The sequence below is a fragment of the Galendromus occidentalis genome, unplaced genomic scaffold (assembly GCF_000255335.2).
Source record: "Galendromus occidentalis unplaced genomic scaffold, Mocc_1.1 scf7180000077128, whole genome shotgun sequence".
Taxonomy (NCBI): domain Eukaryota; kingdom Metazoa; phylum Arthropoda; class Arachnida; order Mesostigmata; family Phytoseiidae; genus Galendromus; species Galendromus occidentalis.
In genome coordinates this window covers 269,993-286,907 of record NW_003805116.1, presented here as the reverse complement: position 1 = coordinate 286,907, position 16,915 = coordinate 269,993, and the positions used below count along the sequence as shown (strand labels likewise).

Genomic DNA, 16,915 nt, shown 5'->3' with positions numbered 1-16,915 from the left:
ACCTCGACGACACGACGTCTCTCGCAGCGCATGAGCATTCGGCATCCGTCTAAGTGGCCAACCCATAGAGTAATCGAGGTATAAGGAAATTGTTGTGTATCGAGGATCAGAGAGGGTCGCAGTGCATGCGAAATTATTGCCCAGCCGGGAGCGGATTTCGAATCATACCATTCCGTATCCTAGATAGCTCAGGGATCTCCCGTACTCTGGGCTGATTGGTTCCATCTCTATCATCAGTTTGCAAAAGTGAGCTGTGGGTCATCCGTAGGGAGCTGAATCAATTTGAGCCTTTTAGCTCCTCCGAACCCTTCGCGAGGTATTCGATGGAGCGGACGACCGTACTCTCGACTACTTCTCGGAGTTCCGTTGGATGAATAATCGTCATTTCCCTTCGGCGCATCATCATTGGCATTCAATGGCATTCATCATGAACGGAGCTACGATTCGCGAGTTGCGGAATCTACAGAGAAAGACCTCCGATTCCTCCGGGGCGTCCCGACCCTCGACCCGGATGTTCAGGACTCCGAATTCGATCGCCAGTGTTGGGGATATCAGCATTCTCCCCTTATCGGATAATCACCTAATCCGATTCTTCGATAAGGGGAGAATCTAGACCCGTCCTGCTCAGATTCCGCAACACGGAATCGGGTGGAGTCGATCGAGCTGATGCACGAATGAATCACGTCGAGCGTCAAGAGGCGTCAAGAGTCGGTCCAAAGAAAAATCGAATCCAGAGCTGAGATTTTTAGTTTCAAAGAATCGAAGCTACTGTGACGTGTATAGATGTATACGAGCGTCGACGAGTGAGCGATAAGAAGATTTGATATTTCTGCGAATCGCGGACTCACTCAGACTTGTCGATCAGCGTTATTACTCAGTTCACGACTGCGGATCAGAATCAGTAAGGGCTCGTTCTGCAGCTCGTTCGGCGGAGCATACCATGCTTGCGGTACACGCCGGGCTCTTTTTCCAATCCGCACCCTGCTCTCGAAAAAATACGACGCCTCTCCAGGCATCTCGCGTGTTAATCTGGAAGTCTCACCAGATGTCCAAGCTCTATGCGCTCGTCCTCGCAGTGCGGCTCATCGGAGTTCAGCATGCAGGTGAGTGATTGCTGAGCTCCGTCTTGATCTAAGGGCGGGAATCGAATCTATGCTAGGACTTTCAATTTGAGCGAACGTTTCTCGAGCGCCCCTGTCGACGTCACTACACTCGAAAATAGATATATATGGCTTTTCACTTATGTCTGTCTTTTCTATCTACAGTCACTGCAATCTATACCGGCGGTCGCTTCGAGAATCGAGTCATTCCGCGTGGCGGCCCCTACCCTATGCTCCGAATCGCTTGGGAAGACTATTTCTCCTGTGTAGTTGACAAGGTTCTTGTGGAGGACAGCCTGGATCGCCAGATGACATTGAGGAAACCATCACAGCCTTGCTTCCTCGAAAGGACGGGAGGAATCCCGATCGTATATTGGATGAATTATACCATATCCTATCATTATGCGTGCACTTTCTCGCAGTTCTGGAAAATCAAAAAACTCGGTACTGGACAAGGCGGTAAGTAGCGGTCGGTCCCCCTCCCCCAGGAAGGGAATTCTATACGCTGTTCTGATGATCACGGAATGGGCAGGGCAAGCTGCGAACATACAATTCATTTTCCCGTGGCTGCAAGGTTACTCCGGAATGTGTTCATTCTGTGGACTGTCTCACAGCACGATCGATCGTATGTCTCATTTCAGAGCCTCTACCGGTCAGACGCCTCACAATCTCAACGAATTCAACTTCAGCTAGTTTGCAGTGGAGAGTGCCCCCCGAACTCCGCCTGCTCGATCGAAGTGCGACGGTCGTCATCTATTTGCAGAGTGAAGGGAATCTCACAGACCTGACACAACGATCGAACATTACAGTGAGGGTTTTTCGTTCGAAGGCATTCGCATTTTCTATCATACACATCCGAAACTCCCCGCATGGGGAAACCTTTCAGCCACAGCGATTTATTCACTTATAGTGCAAAGCGATTAGATTGCCCTGAATGCTGACGAAGCTCGGATCAATGATGATCCTACTCCGCGCACATCTAATCCTCTGTATATTTTGCCATCGCTCGATTCCTCCAGGGACCTGTCACTCTGAAGCCGCTCTCCCCAGACGTGCTGTATACGGTATCACTCACAGTCGAGGTTGGCGGAAACTCGAGCCTTCCACTGGAGAGGCGATTCCTCGTAGGAATCTCAGACGGTACGTCTTCCCCAACGGCATGTGCGGGGCGTCCATAGACGTCCGTATCCGAAGAGTCGACATGCCGAATAATTTGGATTAAAATTATCGACATTCATACAGGGCTCAGCCTGGTGGACGATATCTACGTACTGTCCCGGAACAAGACCAATGCTACGCTCCAGTGGTGTCATGACAAGCATGGCGAATTCAATTCCTTCATAAGATCATTCGAAATCAGATGGAGACCAATCTTCTCTGATGTCGCTTGGCAAACGGCCTATACTTCCGGATGGAATTTCACCTTGAGCAATCTGAACTCCAATGTCACATATAACATCTCTATCGCCGCGAATTTCCGCTGTGGAGACAGTTCGGTACGCGGTGCCCGAAAATACGTGCTCGTCGGCGACGAGCCATCCAGAGCTGAGAAAGGTCTGACTTCTATCGATCGGAATTCGTACCGGGTTCCCATCATCTGAACGAGCGATGTAAACCTTATGTTACCGCTTTCAGGTTTGCCGATATATCCCCTGATCGGAGTTCTTCTCATGTGTATCCTCATCTTGGGCGTCATGATCGCCTACTTCGGGTGTGCGTTGCGCCGTAGAAGGTGAAGAATCTGCTCGCGCACAGAGCTGTACCCGTCCTCCAAGAATTGTCCGATCTACAAATTGTAAGAATTAATCCTGAGAAGACTTCACAAAAGTTCCTTCGCAGGGAGCAATCGCGGAGAGTCAGTTTGCTTCTAGAACGCTATCGGAAGACGGGAGGATCCGAAGACTCACGGAACGAGACAATCTCCCCGGTGGTCGTCGACTCTCGCAGTGAGAGCATCAAGAAATTCTGAAGATTTTCAGATAAACTGAGACGTATTGCGAAGCCAATCGAATCAAGTGTCGTTCATTTCGAAGTTAGATTCTATTCTCTTTTTCCGCGATTCAATGAATCTTCCATTTGATTTCTCAATGATATCAGCGACCTGGGACGAGCTCGAGTGATCGTTCCGTGATCTTCACGGATTCGCGAGAACTTGCGCGCAGCCTGATGTAGATCCTTGAGAAACGACGACACTACTTCGTCAGACGTGCATTTGCTTGGAGCGACAGCGGCAACCGTTCGAGGATTGTAGAGGCCGAATATACGGTGAAATTGTACTGATTTACCTTAAACGTGAGCTGTTCCGAGATCTTCTATTGAGCAACTGTTCGGTGTTGTGAGTTGGCTCTTGAGTCCCCTAAGCGATACACAGGCGAGGAATATGACGCAGAAATCGGGGATCGACAACCGACCGAGACTTTTACAAGAGTGGGAAGGTGAGACCGTCGCATCGAGAGGAGTACTACTGAACTATCCCGGGAGCTCAGACCTCCCGGGGCCAGTTGAGATTCGGACCCCCATGAGTTCTAAGTTGCTCTCCCTGATCACCTCTGGACTCTCAAATCACGATCCGATCTCTCCTGACGAGGAGGTATATTTTCAAATCGATGTTGATCTTCAGCGATGTGTCGGGGTGCATCGGTCGTGACCCCATCGGACCAAAATCGTAATCCTGGTGACACCAATACACTGATAATCAAACTCGCCAACCCTGGGACCCGAGAGTACGCCATGAAGAGCTTATGGTGAGTTATTCAGACTAGAAGATCCCCGAGACTCCGTTCGAGGGGTGTATTGAAGCATATATACCTCGACTTCCCCGCGTTGCCACATCAACTCCCTAGATCAGAGGCACTCGTGATCTTTTTCCAGCATGTTCCACCGCAACGTGCCTGACCTGGGCGTTCTGATCTGGCATTCTTTCGGAGCCGTCAGTAGTTTGATTCAGGAGATCATATCGGCTTATCTCAGGAGGGAAGTCCTCGAGTCGGATGCGGCGAGAATTCTGACAGCCCTCTCTCTGCTGGAAGCCGTAGCTGAACATCCGAGGACAAAGTATGGGCTGCAATCTCGCCGACTCTCATTGAAATTGTCTGCACGTTCCCGTTCCGCCAGGGTTCTCCAACAATGTTATATTTCTTCGCTCCAGGGTCGACTTCGTCTGCAGCAAAATACATGAGATCGTCGCGCCTCTTGCCAACTTAGGACCAAGCTCGCCTCACTTCGAGGCTCTTCGTCGAGGCGCTCTGCGAGTAATGCGCGCCCTCGTCGGCGGATCGAATTTGGATCGCGGCATGATAGGCCAGAAAGAATATGCGTGTGTCATAATGCAAATGTTGGCGGATGATTTCCTCATGAAGATCATCTGGAACAGCGTGAATCACGGTTTGATCATCTCACATTGCGGAATAATTCTTCGGATTGGAGCTCATTCTGTTTGGTGGATCGTCGAGCTCTCCTGGTTCCTGAGCCTTGTCTCGCTCCGCAGGTGGAACGCTAGCACAGCTCCTGACTCTTCAAATCATATACAGAGTTTCTTATTATGACGACGTCCTAATCATATTCACGCGAGCTCCGAATACGTAAGTTTTCCGGATTCCGTGCGTTTCTCTCATGTTACGATAATTGATTACTAAATTTCGATGGTACAGATACGAATTCTACCCATCTTGTTCAGCATGAAGTTACTCCCGAAAGCTCTCGAAAAGCTGCATGAGGTCTGCCGGAAAGAAATGCCCCCCATGTGTCCGCAAGTGGTCAGGTGAGCGCGATGATTCGATTCTATAATATGTAAACATTATATACTTCACAATATATATAATAATGAGCAATTTCATGTCATTCTGCGAGCGTTAGAGCTTCTTGGAATAACATTCGCTTTTTTTTCTTCTCATAGTCTCTACCAGAAATTGTACTCTCGTTATCACCAGAGCGCGATGGCTCCTTAGGCGGCAACGCCGATCGGTGAGATCATTTGTCCGAGTTCGCTTCGCGTCCATATTAGTGCATGCTCTCGGCTCTGCAAGCGGCCCGTCGGAGTCTCCGTTCATTCCGGATTCCGTATGCTATGCTGGAGCCGGAGTGAACAGCTGCAAGATAGAGTTCCGAGCGCCATTCTTAGGGAAGAAATTTCATACCGCCCGAAGTTCAAGTGGTCGAGTCTTGTAGATTTTTTTCGAAAACCGGGACATAGCACCATGTATCGTAAACCAAGATGTTTTATAGAATTGATTCATTTTAATAAATTCAGCCACAAGGACGAAAATCAGACAGCTATCCATTGCTTAAACCGTTTCCCTTCATTATTCGATGGTGACGCGGGCCCATTGCAGCACAGGTCCGGTATCTGCTCAGGAATCATAAAGATTCGAATTTATGATTCACGGTCTTGCGAAACGGAATCTCTTTGGTGGATAGCCCTGATCCTCGAGCTTCAGTACGAGAGCAAATCACAAAAATCTGAGGAGACGCCTCCGTCTGCCTCTCAAGCCCTCTTCGAAGCGTATTACGTAAATGACTAGCATCAAGAGCGTACACAAGGAGAGCTTCCCGAAGTCCCCCCAAAACTCGGAGCGGTTACCTCCCGACCTGCCCGTAGATCTTTTCGCGGGGTTTGGGCTCGCGTTCAGGATCATGACTTTTGTCACGAACACCGGATTGAATGATTTGAAGATCGATCTAGTTTCATCCGTAGGATTCAAGATCACCATGGCGGAGAGCGTGAATAGAAGGATCATTGCATGGATCAGAGAACTGAGCTTCTGTCTGGTCTCTGAGAGCCCACTAATGCTCCCAACAAAAGCATAAAAGAGCGAGCACATAGTGGCCATCGGGACCATGCTCGGCAGGTCTTCCATCCTAGGGAAACCGACCCATGACGCGAAAAGGAACCACAGGAGTAAATTCAGGGAACACTCCGACACGACCAGAATGAGGAGTCGAATGCCAATGATGGAAGTCCTCGTGCAGACACCCTTGAGGGGTCCTCGCCCATCCTGACAGAGCACTCTGTCGACCTTCCTACTCTCCAAGGTTGAGAACAGCAAGTTGATGCCGGCTGCATAGATCAGGAGGAGGTCGACGATCATGCGGGAGTTCTCTCTTGACTGATCGGGGACTCGCACGAGTTTGCACATGGCTGCGAAACTCACGAGGAGCAGAAGTTTCGTCCTTAGCAGCAGCTCGTGACGGGTGAGTATTCTCAATGTTCGACTGAGGAGCGGCCAGAAGGCTCTTGGTGGTTGAAATTCATGAACGGAGAGATCTTCTGAGTACATCGAAGATGCTGCAGGCGGATCCTGGAGGCGGGGCATGATCTGCTTGAAGTCTTTGTCTTCAAGCGAGAAGGTGCCGTAGATGAGATCTTCATAGCTGTATCGATGAACTATTCCTACCACTCCCTGGACCTGGAGATAATTCTCGAGGCCCTTCAAGGAGCCGGCGTAGAACGACTGCCCGCTCGAGTGTATGAGGTGTAAGTGATCGCTGATGTTCAGGAATGCCGCCGAGACAAACGAGCTCATCAGCAGGATAGAATGACCAGTTCGGGCCAGAAGTCGTAGACGTTGCGCAATCAGAACACAATGAAGGCCGCTAAGGTGCCGGTTCGGGTTCTGGAGAACGACAATCGATCTCGGTTTCAGGAGCATCGAAATAACGTAGAGCAACTGCCTCTCACTGCGGTCCAGGGTGCTGCAATAGCTGTACTGCAGCTGTTCGAGACCGAACTCGCGCATCAGGTTCCCTACCTCGATGTTGATCTCCGATGCCGGGATCGGGGACTCGTAGAGAATCGTTCTAAAGTAAAATTCGATCGTCTCTCTGATGGTCTCGTTCTCTGGGAAGCTGAAGTTGGCTTGTGTGATATCTTCGACATAAGTCAGGTCGGCGGGGGAGGTTTCCACGCAGCCGGCATAATCTTCGATCTTCCCTGCGGACGGAACGGATGAATTCGTGATTGCTTCTCCCTCGCGGCACGAGACAGAAACGAGCGGTCATCTTCAGACCTGCAGATCTTCTTCGGAGCGAAGCATTATGAGGAGGGTACACACCGGCGAGTATCTGGGCGAGCGTGTCCGTCGCAGAGTCGACCGGACCCCAAACGCTGACGATTTGGCCAGGCGATACCCTGCCCGATGTTGGGAGCAATTTGACGCCGGTCCGTTGATCATCATGAGCGAGTCGTTTCCATTCCAACCTTCTGTAGGAAGGGATGCTGTAGATTCGCAGCCATAGGTCTTTCCTGAGGGTTATCGCCGTTTTTGGGGTTTCAATTATTCGTTTGGGACTCGATCTGCGCACCCTCATTCCAACAGCGTTGTTCTTTACAGGAGGCCGCATCGAATATCGAAGCTCTCCATAAGCATGAAAACGCTGGATTCCACTCATGTTTCCGGGGTACGAAAAAGAGAACCTCCATTCCGAGAGAAATAATTGAATTTTTTCGTTGCGGATGAAGCTCACTGAATGAATGGGCACCGGTTCAAACAACCAGAGATTTACTAATAGGCTGCAATGCATCATTGCATGGGTTTCACTAATTTCGGTGAATTGCCGGGCTGGAGTGGATCGCTGTGTTTTTGACTAGCCAGTTGTAATGACGCTCTGAAGGAAGGACTCGTCCACGTCAAGAGCGGCTCCTGCGGCTGTATCATCTAAAAAGCCATGAAAGAATAGCTTCAGTGTCCCCTTAACGCATCAATTGACGGCTGAAAATGAGAAGACTCACTGTTTGATCCTCGAGCCTGACTATCCGTTCCTTAGCCCGTTCCTCTATTCCCTTGAAGAGCTTCTCCTTCTCTTCTAGAAGTTTCGCGAGTATTTCACACTTCATAGATGCTTTGCCCGAACGCCATCCTTCCCAGTCGAAGCAATCGAAAAACTCGACGCTCTGAATACTTTTGAGGCCTTGAGACCCCAATCGTTCTGGAAAGTTCGTTGAAGAAGCTAAAAGGAGTCCTCGAAGGCTGGTGAGCTCTGTACCACTAAGGAGTCGGACGTTCGAGGGATGTCGTGACTCACTCGATGGCTTGACTGTCAAGAAACCCGAGATTATGGACTTCAAATCAGCAGGAGGGTTTTCCTCCGGCAGCCAATCCAGAGATTTGAATTTACAAATCGCGCGACGGATTTTCGATTTCGTTTTCCCTTTGAAAGGGAAGCGGTTCGTGAACATCTGCATCATTGAAATGCCGACGGACCACCTGAGGACAAAAACTCTGGATGTCTTGTCGCTCGGCGATCGTTCAGGATTCCAATTCGAAAGAATGAGCGACCATCGATGAAGGAGATTCTCCTCAGACCTACGGAAAGTTCACTCTCGGATGGGGAATCGAAACGTGAGCCAGAAAATTACCAGTCGAGCGCGCGACCGTAAGCCCGGCCGCTCAGGACCTCTGGCGCTGTGAATACTGTTGTTCCTGGCATGCGATTGTCTCTGAATTCTCGGGAAGATATTCTATTGTAGAGAGAGAAATCTTCCGAGAGGTCGAAATTTCCCAGACAGAACTTGCACGTGTCGAAATCGAACACCTTCAGACGAGACCCAGGCGTCAAAATCATATTCGACGGCTGCAAGGAATGAAATCTTCGTGAAATCCTAGTGAGGAAGATTCTCTTGGGGAACTCGACCAACTCAAGATATGGCTGGGGAAAAAATCCGAGAGGCACCTTTATATCTCGGTGAATAACGCCCCGCACGTGGAGAAAATTCACTGCCAAACATAATTGCGCTGAAACGACTTTCAACAGAGCCACGTCCAATCCCTTGCTCTGCTTGATGACCTGGAGTCGAGTCAAATCATGTTCTCGAGAGATGAATCGACTAGGAATGCGATTGGTATGGGCAACGGGTCAGCTACCTTTGCTAGATCGACACCCTCGAGGAATTCGGTCACATAAGCATGACATTGATCCGTTGTGAAGAAGGCATACGTCGAGAGGATACACGGGTATGAAACCACAGAACCCACGATTTTCCCGCTGAGCACATGGTCTAGTTTACTGATTCGGTTTCTGGCAACGAGCTTCAGAGCAATCACCGATCCATCGGCGAATCTGCATCGATACACCGATCCAAAACCTCCAACGCCTGCACAAGACGCGTATAATTTTCTAGGACTCAAGTAAGAAATGGATTGGAACCGCAGGATACCTCTTGTTCGAAATTCTGAGAGCTCACCTAGACAACCTTCGGGTTTGAACCAACTAATGCTCGGAATGTAGTTCATGTGCGGAACTTCTTCGTAGGTCACGGTCGAAAAGCAAGTTTTCAATTCCGTCCAATCCGTAGGCCCTTTCCCGATAGCTTTCTCCATCAGCTCCGCGAGGGCGAATATCCCATCGAGAGCGACTACAGTCCTAGTATTCAACCTCTGTGGACATCGAGCGAATGAAAACATCCGAACTCTGAGAGAAATTAATTGAGAAAAACGGCGATGGGGAGCACCGTATACATTAGACGAGAGTTTCGAACATACCGTCACGGCACTCCTGCACTGACACTGCCGCAAGAAAAGCTGCAGTGCCATGAGATTAGAGAAAAGATCCCTGATCTCCGAAATTTGCAGTTTCTTGTTCTTGAGACGGCCGACAAGCTGTCGGTTCGTGAGGAAGCTCTGTTGCTCGGCGTAATGCTCTTGTGGCGTCCAAGTCAGATCATAACCTCTATATGCCTGATGTCGAGCGAGGGTCTGGAAGAATTTGTGCGTCGCAGCAACCATGGCGATCTCCTTGGGAGTCTTTGCTTCAAAAGGTTTTCCATCTTCCTTCGACACGAGAGACGTCACTGCAGGGGTAATGGAGCTCGTTTCTCAGGACAGACTTCTAGCTTCCAAACTCGCTCGAGCCCTAAGAGGCTCCAATCCCTTCAATTCTGACTTCAAATCTGATAGGATCTGGTGATCTGGGTTTAATCCCCGGATATCCTGACCTGGATCCCTCGTGGATTCGAGAACCGGATCCTTATGAGCCTTGGGGCCGAAGGTGTGGTCGAAGGGAATCTCAGAACGAATTGTGCTCCCGCTCATCTCACATTTGGATCAAACTAGAATCGGAGACGCAATTCTATCAATGTCGGCCATCGGGCGCTATACTTCAATTTAGACGAGAATTCTGTCAAAGTCGACAAGGCAGTCTGCCTGTCTGACCAATGACGTCTGACCAATGATGAAGCTTAATTGTGGAGTGTGGTGTGGGCCCCGCAGGGAATGATTGAAGGTTTAAGCTTCACCCCCACCCCCCACAGCGGATGACTTACGCCTGCTCTTTCGCTCGATGGCCTCGATTGATTACTGGAACCGACGACCATGGAATTGAATAGCTAAAAGCTCAATGCATACATATCGTGGGGTGTAAAGGAGCCTGAAGGAAATTCTACGATCCCCGCTAGAGGAATCTTGGCACTGAGGGCTTCGTTATCAGCGAGCGCGGACTGCCTCCACACCCGGCTCCAACACTAACGTTCACTCCCTTATCCGATGGGAGCGATAGGAGACCCGAAACCGGAGGTTGCGAGAGGAAGCCTGAGGGTGTAGTCACAGCCTCAAGGGCAAGATCCTCCGCGGGGAGGGCTGCCGAGGGAAGATGCTATCAGCGCGAGGCGTACCATGCGAAATTGTCCAAAGCAAGGGATCCTCTAGGTACGAACTCCTCCATACGAAATATCCATTGCGCTTCCCAGGAGCATCTGGCGAGGCTACGATTCCAGCGTAAACCTCAAGAAGCACTCAGCGAGAAGAGCATCTCCCTCCGGAATCTGCTCACCCATGGAGCGCGGCAGCGAAACTCATTCTCCGACTCCTTTAGTGCCTCTCTCAAGGAAAAATATCATACACTCGGGCCCCGAACGGAGATCTTCGCTCGTGCCTCCGGGGCAGCGGAGGGTCATTCCCATCTTACGAGTCTTATTCCCGATCACTTGATTCGCATGCGAAGGAAAACGCCATTTCAGGTAAAAACGGAGTTTTTCTAACTCCAACATCACATTATCCCTCGAGCTCAGAACTCAGCCTGATCGTCGGCTCCTTCGCCGTCGCTCCTGGATTCCGTGCCAACTTCTTCGTAGTCCCTCTCTAGAGCTGCTAGATTTTCTCGGGCTTCAGAGAATTCTCCTTCCTCCATCCCTTCACCCACATACCAATGGACGAAGGCTCTCTTGGAGTACATGAGGTCATATTTGTGGTTCAAACGCGCCCAGGCTTCACCAATCGCCGTGGTATTGGAGAGCATTGTCACTGCCCGGGGAACCTTCGCGAGGTCGCCACCTGGTATTACGGATGGGGGTTGATAATTGATGCCGACCTTGAACCCTGTGGGGGACCAATCAACGAATTGTATCGTCCGCTTCTGTTTGATGCCGGCGATCGTAGCATTGACGTCTTTCGGTACGACATCCCCTCGGTACAGCAAACAACAAGCCATGTATTTTCCATTGCGAGGATCGCATGCCACCAGTTGGTTCTGAGGCTCGAAACACGCGTTCGTGATTTCAGGAACGCTGTGCTGCTCGTGGTGGGCTCTTTCCGCGGAAACGAATGGAGCGTACGTAACCAAGGGGAAGTGGATCCTCGGATACGGGACAAGGTTTGTCTGGAATTCGTTCAGGTCTACATTCAACGCTCCTGAGAATCGTAATGAAGCCGTTATGGCGGAAACCGCTTGACCGACGAGTCTATTGAGGTTCGTGTAATCCGGACGCTCGACCCCCAAGTTGCGTCTACAGATATTATAGAGAGCCTCGTTGTCCATCATGAAAACGCAATCGGCGTGTTCGAGCGTCGCATGCGTGGTCAAGACCGAGTTGTAGGGCTCAACCAAGGCCGTTGAAACTTGGGGCGCGGGATAGATGGCGAAGCCAAGTCGACACTTCTTGCCGAAATCCTGAGCGATGCTTTGCATGAGAAGAGAGGTGAAACCCGAGCCAGTGCCACCACCGAACGAGTGGAAGATGAGGAAACCTTGGAGTCCGTCGCATTGATCGGCCATCTTCTGGAGTCTATCGAGCGTAGCTTGAATCAGTTCCTTGCCGACGGTGTAGTGTCCCCGGGCGTAGTTGTTGGCCGCATCTTCCTTCCCGGTGATGAGCATCTCGGGGTGAAACAATTGTCTGAAAAGGGGTTCAGCTTTCAGTTCGAGCAGCTCCTGGATCACAATTGGGAAGGGAGTCAGTGACTCTTAGACGCTACGGATCGGGTTCTTGCTCCAGCAGACTTCAAGGTATCGAAAAAAAATCCTGAATCTCCTCGCACTCCCAATATTACCGGTAAGGTCCATTACGCACTCCATCGATGACGGAAGGTTCCAAGTCCGCGAAGATAGCTCGGGGGACATAGCGGTCTCTGCCAGTAGTCGAGAAGAAGGTACCGAAGTCTTGGTCTTTGACTTCTCCCGCGGCGCCAAGGGTCCCGTCTGGGTTTATGTGGTGCTCCAAACAGTAGAGCTCCCAACAGGCTGCACCTATTTGAACTCCGGCTTGCCCGATGTGAACGTTGATGATCTCACGCATTTCTGAGATATTCTCTTCCTGGTTCGAGATCCCGTCAGTCAGCCCTCATTCTGTCTCATGCGTATTCTGACTCCATAACGAAAAGCTCAAGATCAGTACCTGTGAGGAGTCTCGTGCACTGAGCAGGGATCGTTCTGTCCGAAGTCACAACACTGGGCTGATGGATCGAGACGATTGACTCTGTGATTCGAAAACAACATCATCTCACGCAAGCCTGCCCGGAAAGTGCACGTGGACATAGTTACATTCGTTCGTGGGAAGGGGACTGCTCTCCAACGAGACAGCGCGGCCCCGGTCGGGATCTAGGGTGGTCGCCGTGGATGGCGGGGCTCTGCATTCACGGCCGCCAAGCATCCGATTTGGAAAAAACTTGGTAGATAATCGGAGGATATCCACGTTCCCTTCGGATGGGAGAACAGATTCAGTTTATCCGAATTCTGCGGAGTTTTCTCGAATTGCAACATCGTCCGATAACTTTATCCGACCGCTATTCTCGATGAACAATTTTCACCTCAGGCGCGTCAGGGTGGAAGGGACCCGGGAAGAGGGGATCGACTGGGATACGACTACTGGAACTACTAGTCTGGAGGCGAGTACGCACTTGAATCTCATCCTGTTTACATCTCCCTCCTTCCGCGTTTCAACCCATCCGAGCGCGCGGATTAGAATCGACCATGGATTTGCAAAATTCGACCATTACATGCTGTCAGCTACCGTTTTCGGTTCGAATCTATCATGCTCCCCGGGAGACCGATTCCCATCTACGCGCCAGCGGTCGCATGCGCGAGACATGCACGTCGCGAAAAGTCTCGCACTCAATATCCACGTACCTCCACAAAATTCTCCATCAGTCGTTCCGAGGCAGCGTCCCAGAGAAGTCACCTCCGGCCAGACAAGTCATTTCGTGAGTGACCGTTTCAAATCTTCCTTGAGTCAGCCCATGTCTCTCTTCGTAAGCCACTACGTGAAGACAACGCCCAGAACTTTTCATTTAAATTATAGATTTGCGACCGAAAATGCGCGAGATTATCAACATTCACATCGGACAAGCCGGTGTCCAGATGGGCGCGGCTTGTTGGGAATTGTACTGCTTAGAACACAACATCAACCCGGACGGAACGCTGAATGCTAGCGGAGATGTCAAGGACCAAGGATTCAACACGTTCTTCTCCGCAACCGGAGAAGGACGCCACGTTCCTCGAGCGTTATTCGTCGACTTGGAGCCTACGGTGGTCGATGAGCTCAAGACTGGTCACTACAGGTGCGTTAGTGAATAGTCGGCGAATCAAGTTCTTGCGGGATAGCGTCCCTATCAAGATTGATTTCGATAGGATTCAATCGATCCTCGAGTTCGGGACTGGGGAGGGGGAATCCCTAGCCTCTGCCATTTCGTACATCGACACTCAATAAATCGACGTCTTCCAGACAACTCTTCCATCCAGAGATGCTGATCTCGGGCAAGGAGGACGCTGCCAATAACTACGCTCGAGGGCACTACACTATCGGCAAGGAAGTTATTCAGAGCACTCTCGATAGGGTCCAGAAGATGGCCGATCAATGTGAAGGGCTCCAGGGATTCCTCATTTTCCACTCGTTCGGAGGTGGTACCGGATCAGGATTCACTTCGCTGCTCATGGAGAACATCGCACAAGATTTCGGCAAGAAATGTCGTCTGGGATTCGCTATCTATCCCGCACCCCAAGTCTCGACGGCCGTGGTCGAGCCCTACAACTCGGTCTTGACCACGCACGCAACGCTCGAACACGCCGATTGCGTTTTCATGATGGATAACGAGGCTATCTACAATATCTGCAGACGCAACCTAGGCGTCGAACGACCGACCTACAAGAACCTCAACCGACTCATCAGCCAAGCCGTGTCGGCTATAACGGCTTCGCTCCGTTTCTCCGGTGCACTGAACGTCGATTTGAACGAATTCCAAACGAATCTCGTGCCGTACCCGAGGATCCACTTCCCATTAGTGACGTATGCTCCGATTATCTCGGCCGACAAGGCCCATCACGAGCAACACAACGTGCTCGAGATAACGAACGCTTGTTTCGAACCCCACAACCAGCTCGTGGTTTGCGATCCGCGCAACGGAAAATACATGGCTTGCTGCTTGCTGTACCGCGGCGATGTCGTACCGAAAGACGTCAACGCCACCATAGCCGGTATCAAGCAAAAGCGTTCGGTTCAATTCGTGGACTGGTGTCCGACGGGCTTCAAGGTTGGGATCAACTACCAACCTCCCGCCGTGATCCCAGGAGGGGATCTGGCAAAGGTTCCGAGAGCTGTGACGATGCTCTCGAACACGACAGCGATCAGAGAAGCATGGGAACGACTGAATCGCAAGTACGATCTCATGTACTCGAAACGTGCCTTCGTTCATTGGTACGTCGGTGAAGGCATGGAAGAAGGAGAGTTCTCCGAAGCGCGGGAAGATCTCGCTGCTCTAGAGAAAGACTACGAAGAAGTCGGAGCCGAATCTAGGAGCGACGGTGAAGAAGTAGATGAACAAGGGGAATACTGAATTCTTCGATCTCTAACATAAGGATAAAACTCCATAATTTTATATAAACCTAACGGATGAAATTCCGAAAACAAGCTCTTGCTCTATCCCCGCTCGCTCCCGCAACCCGCTGAATTTGAACATTCGGTATGTCCAGCCGATTTCAAGACGGAGGAGAAGGCAAGTCGAAAAGCTCCCCGTCGAATCGACTCTACCGCTCCGATAGGCGTGAATCAGAGATGCTAAACGCCCACTTGACTCGGGTCGAGATATTCCCCAGGTGGCTTGTCTCATTTCAGTGCGCTAATCCCATCATCAAGCTTGAAATCGTAGCAGCGCCCCCATTCACCCTGCTACCATTGACGCTATTTCACTTGGCTAAGCTCTCTCCCGTGAGCCGATTTTGAGATTAAGACGAGAACACTAGACGCGATTCAGCAGGTGATTATCATTTCTATTTGAGTGCGCCTTTTTTCGCTACCGGGGGACCCACAGCTCTCCCGAGCTGGAAATCTCGAGAGCAGGCTCGCTAAAGTAGAGCGCCTCCGATTCGTGCAGGCCCAGGCAGGCAATCGATATCAAAAAGCGGCACATCAAGCATTTCCCCTTGGCATTCAGCATGATGGGATTCCGGGGGCCTAATGAAACGAGGACGAATGCGCGATTGGCTCTACATATTTTGACGGGGCCGGGATCGGTGACCGGCGGGAGTCCTTACCGACCTTCATTGGAACCCGCTCTGGAGGTCCGTGAACGTGAACCATCCTGAAGTTATCTGGATAGGAACACTGGCGTCCATGGAGGGGGGCTAGATCGGGTATTCGCATGGGGCCGATATCCAACTGAGTGTTACGAACGCTCAGCCTGGGAGGGGGCTATAGCCCCCTAAGTCCCCCCGCCCAAAGATGTGCCCGGATGCGGATGATGGAATCATTTTTACCGCCACCGGAGAGGGTCAAGAGCCGGGAAGCAGATTGCGGTTTCGGCAGCAGGGAGACCGAGGACGGCGCAGCGCACGCGGAGGGGAGCCGTCTGTCAGCGCCGAATCGGAGCATTTCACGAAGACACCCTGACATCCGACCAGGAGACCCCTTCTCTCCTGAAAGTCCTGATGTATCCGGAAATCCACGCAGAAATCCATCCCGGATCCATATTTCTTGTGTGACCAGTCGAGCAGAGAAGCCGATGGGGGCTGACAGTGGTTATCCGGTCCTTCGAGCGAGCTCTTGCTAGAGACTATCTTGGTAGACTGTCCAGCGATCTTTCGAGCAAAGTCCGCAGCTAAACGCTAATCGGAGACCCATGTGGTGGGGAGAGCACATGGGACCACTTGAGATTATTCTCCGAACGACTACTGCCAGGTAATCGCAGAACAAAGCAGCGAATCAACCACAATGGCACCTCAAGATATCTCGCGACTCACAATCAGCACGGTGTATCCGTAGAATCCGATCGAATGCATTGTGAGACTGGCAGACATGGGACTTGGGCTCCTTTGTTTGGCAACCGCTAGGCACGTGTTGATACGCACGCGTGATCGGCACTGCCCGCGATCAGCCTCGACGATTATAGGATGCTTACCTCCAACACGGGCACTACTTTGAAATGTCGGCTCAAACAGCTAAGTATATAGACAGAGGAGCCGAGGAGCAAGGAAAAGGAGAATGATTTCCTGTCGGTTAACGCGTCCGTACGAAGCCGCTGAGATAAGTTTTCCAGCCACGGGACGGCCTTTCCGTTGCGCCGACCGGGGGCAGAAAACGCTTCGCTTCCTCTTAAGTCTCCTATGTACCTTTATGT

At 51.0% G+C, this 16,915-nt stretch overlaps 3 protein-coding genes across 3 annotated transcripts; 2 read left to right on the top strand and 1 right to left on the bottom strand.

Moving 5' to 3' along the window:
* The first annotated feature begins 3,302 nt into the window (after window positions 1-3,302).
* Window positions 3,303-5,313, top strand: LOC100907559 (uncharacterized). The gene is made up of 7 exons (XM_003741193.3): window positions 3,303-3,535; window positions 3,721-3,844; window positions 3,972-4,154; window positions 4,249-4,484; window positions 4,588-4,681; window positions 4,777-4,860; window positions 4,996-5,313. Exons 1-7 carry the CDS (start codon window positions 3,481-3,483, stop codon window positions 5,045-5,047), a joined length of 828 nt encoding a protein of 275 aa, XP_003741241.1. The 5' UTR covers window positions 3,303-3,480; the 3' UTR covers window positions 5,048-5,313.
* Window positions 5,314-11,096: 5,783 nt separating this feature from the next.
* On the bottom strand, window positions 11,097-12,811 carry LOC100907415 (tubulin alpha-8 chain). Its single transcript, XM_003741192.1, has 3 exons — window positions 12,703-12,811; window positions 12,359-12,621; window positions 11,097-12,204 (listed from the first exon to the last, which is right to left on the bottom strand). The coding sequence occupies exons 2-3, from the start codon at window positions 12,601-12,603 to the stop codon at window positions 11,097-11,099; spliced, it is 1,353 nt and encodes a 450-aa protein (XP_003741240.1). The 5' UTR covers window positions 12,604-12,621; window positions 12,703-12,811.
* Window positions 12,812-13,448: 637 nt separating this feature from the next.
* Window positions 13,449-15,210, top strand: LOC100907271 (tubulin alpha-8 chain). Its single transcript, XM_003741191.1, has 3 exons — window positions 13,449-13,507; window positions 13,606-13,864; window positions 14,029-15,210. Exons 2-3 carry the CDS (start codon window positions 13,620-13,622, stop codon window positions 15,134-15,136), a joined length of 1,353 nt encoding a protein of 450 aa, XP_003741239.1. The 5' UTR covers window positions 13,449-13,507; window positions 13,606-13,619; the 3' UTR covers window positions 15,137-15,210.
* Window positions 15,211-16,915: the final 1,705 nt, after the last annotated feature.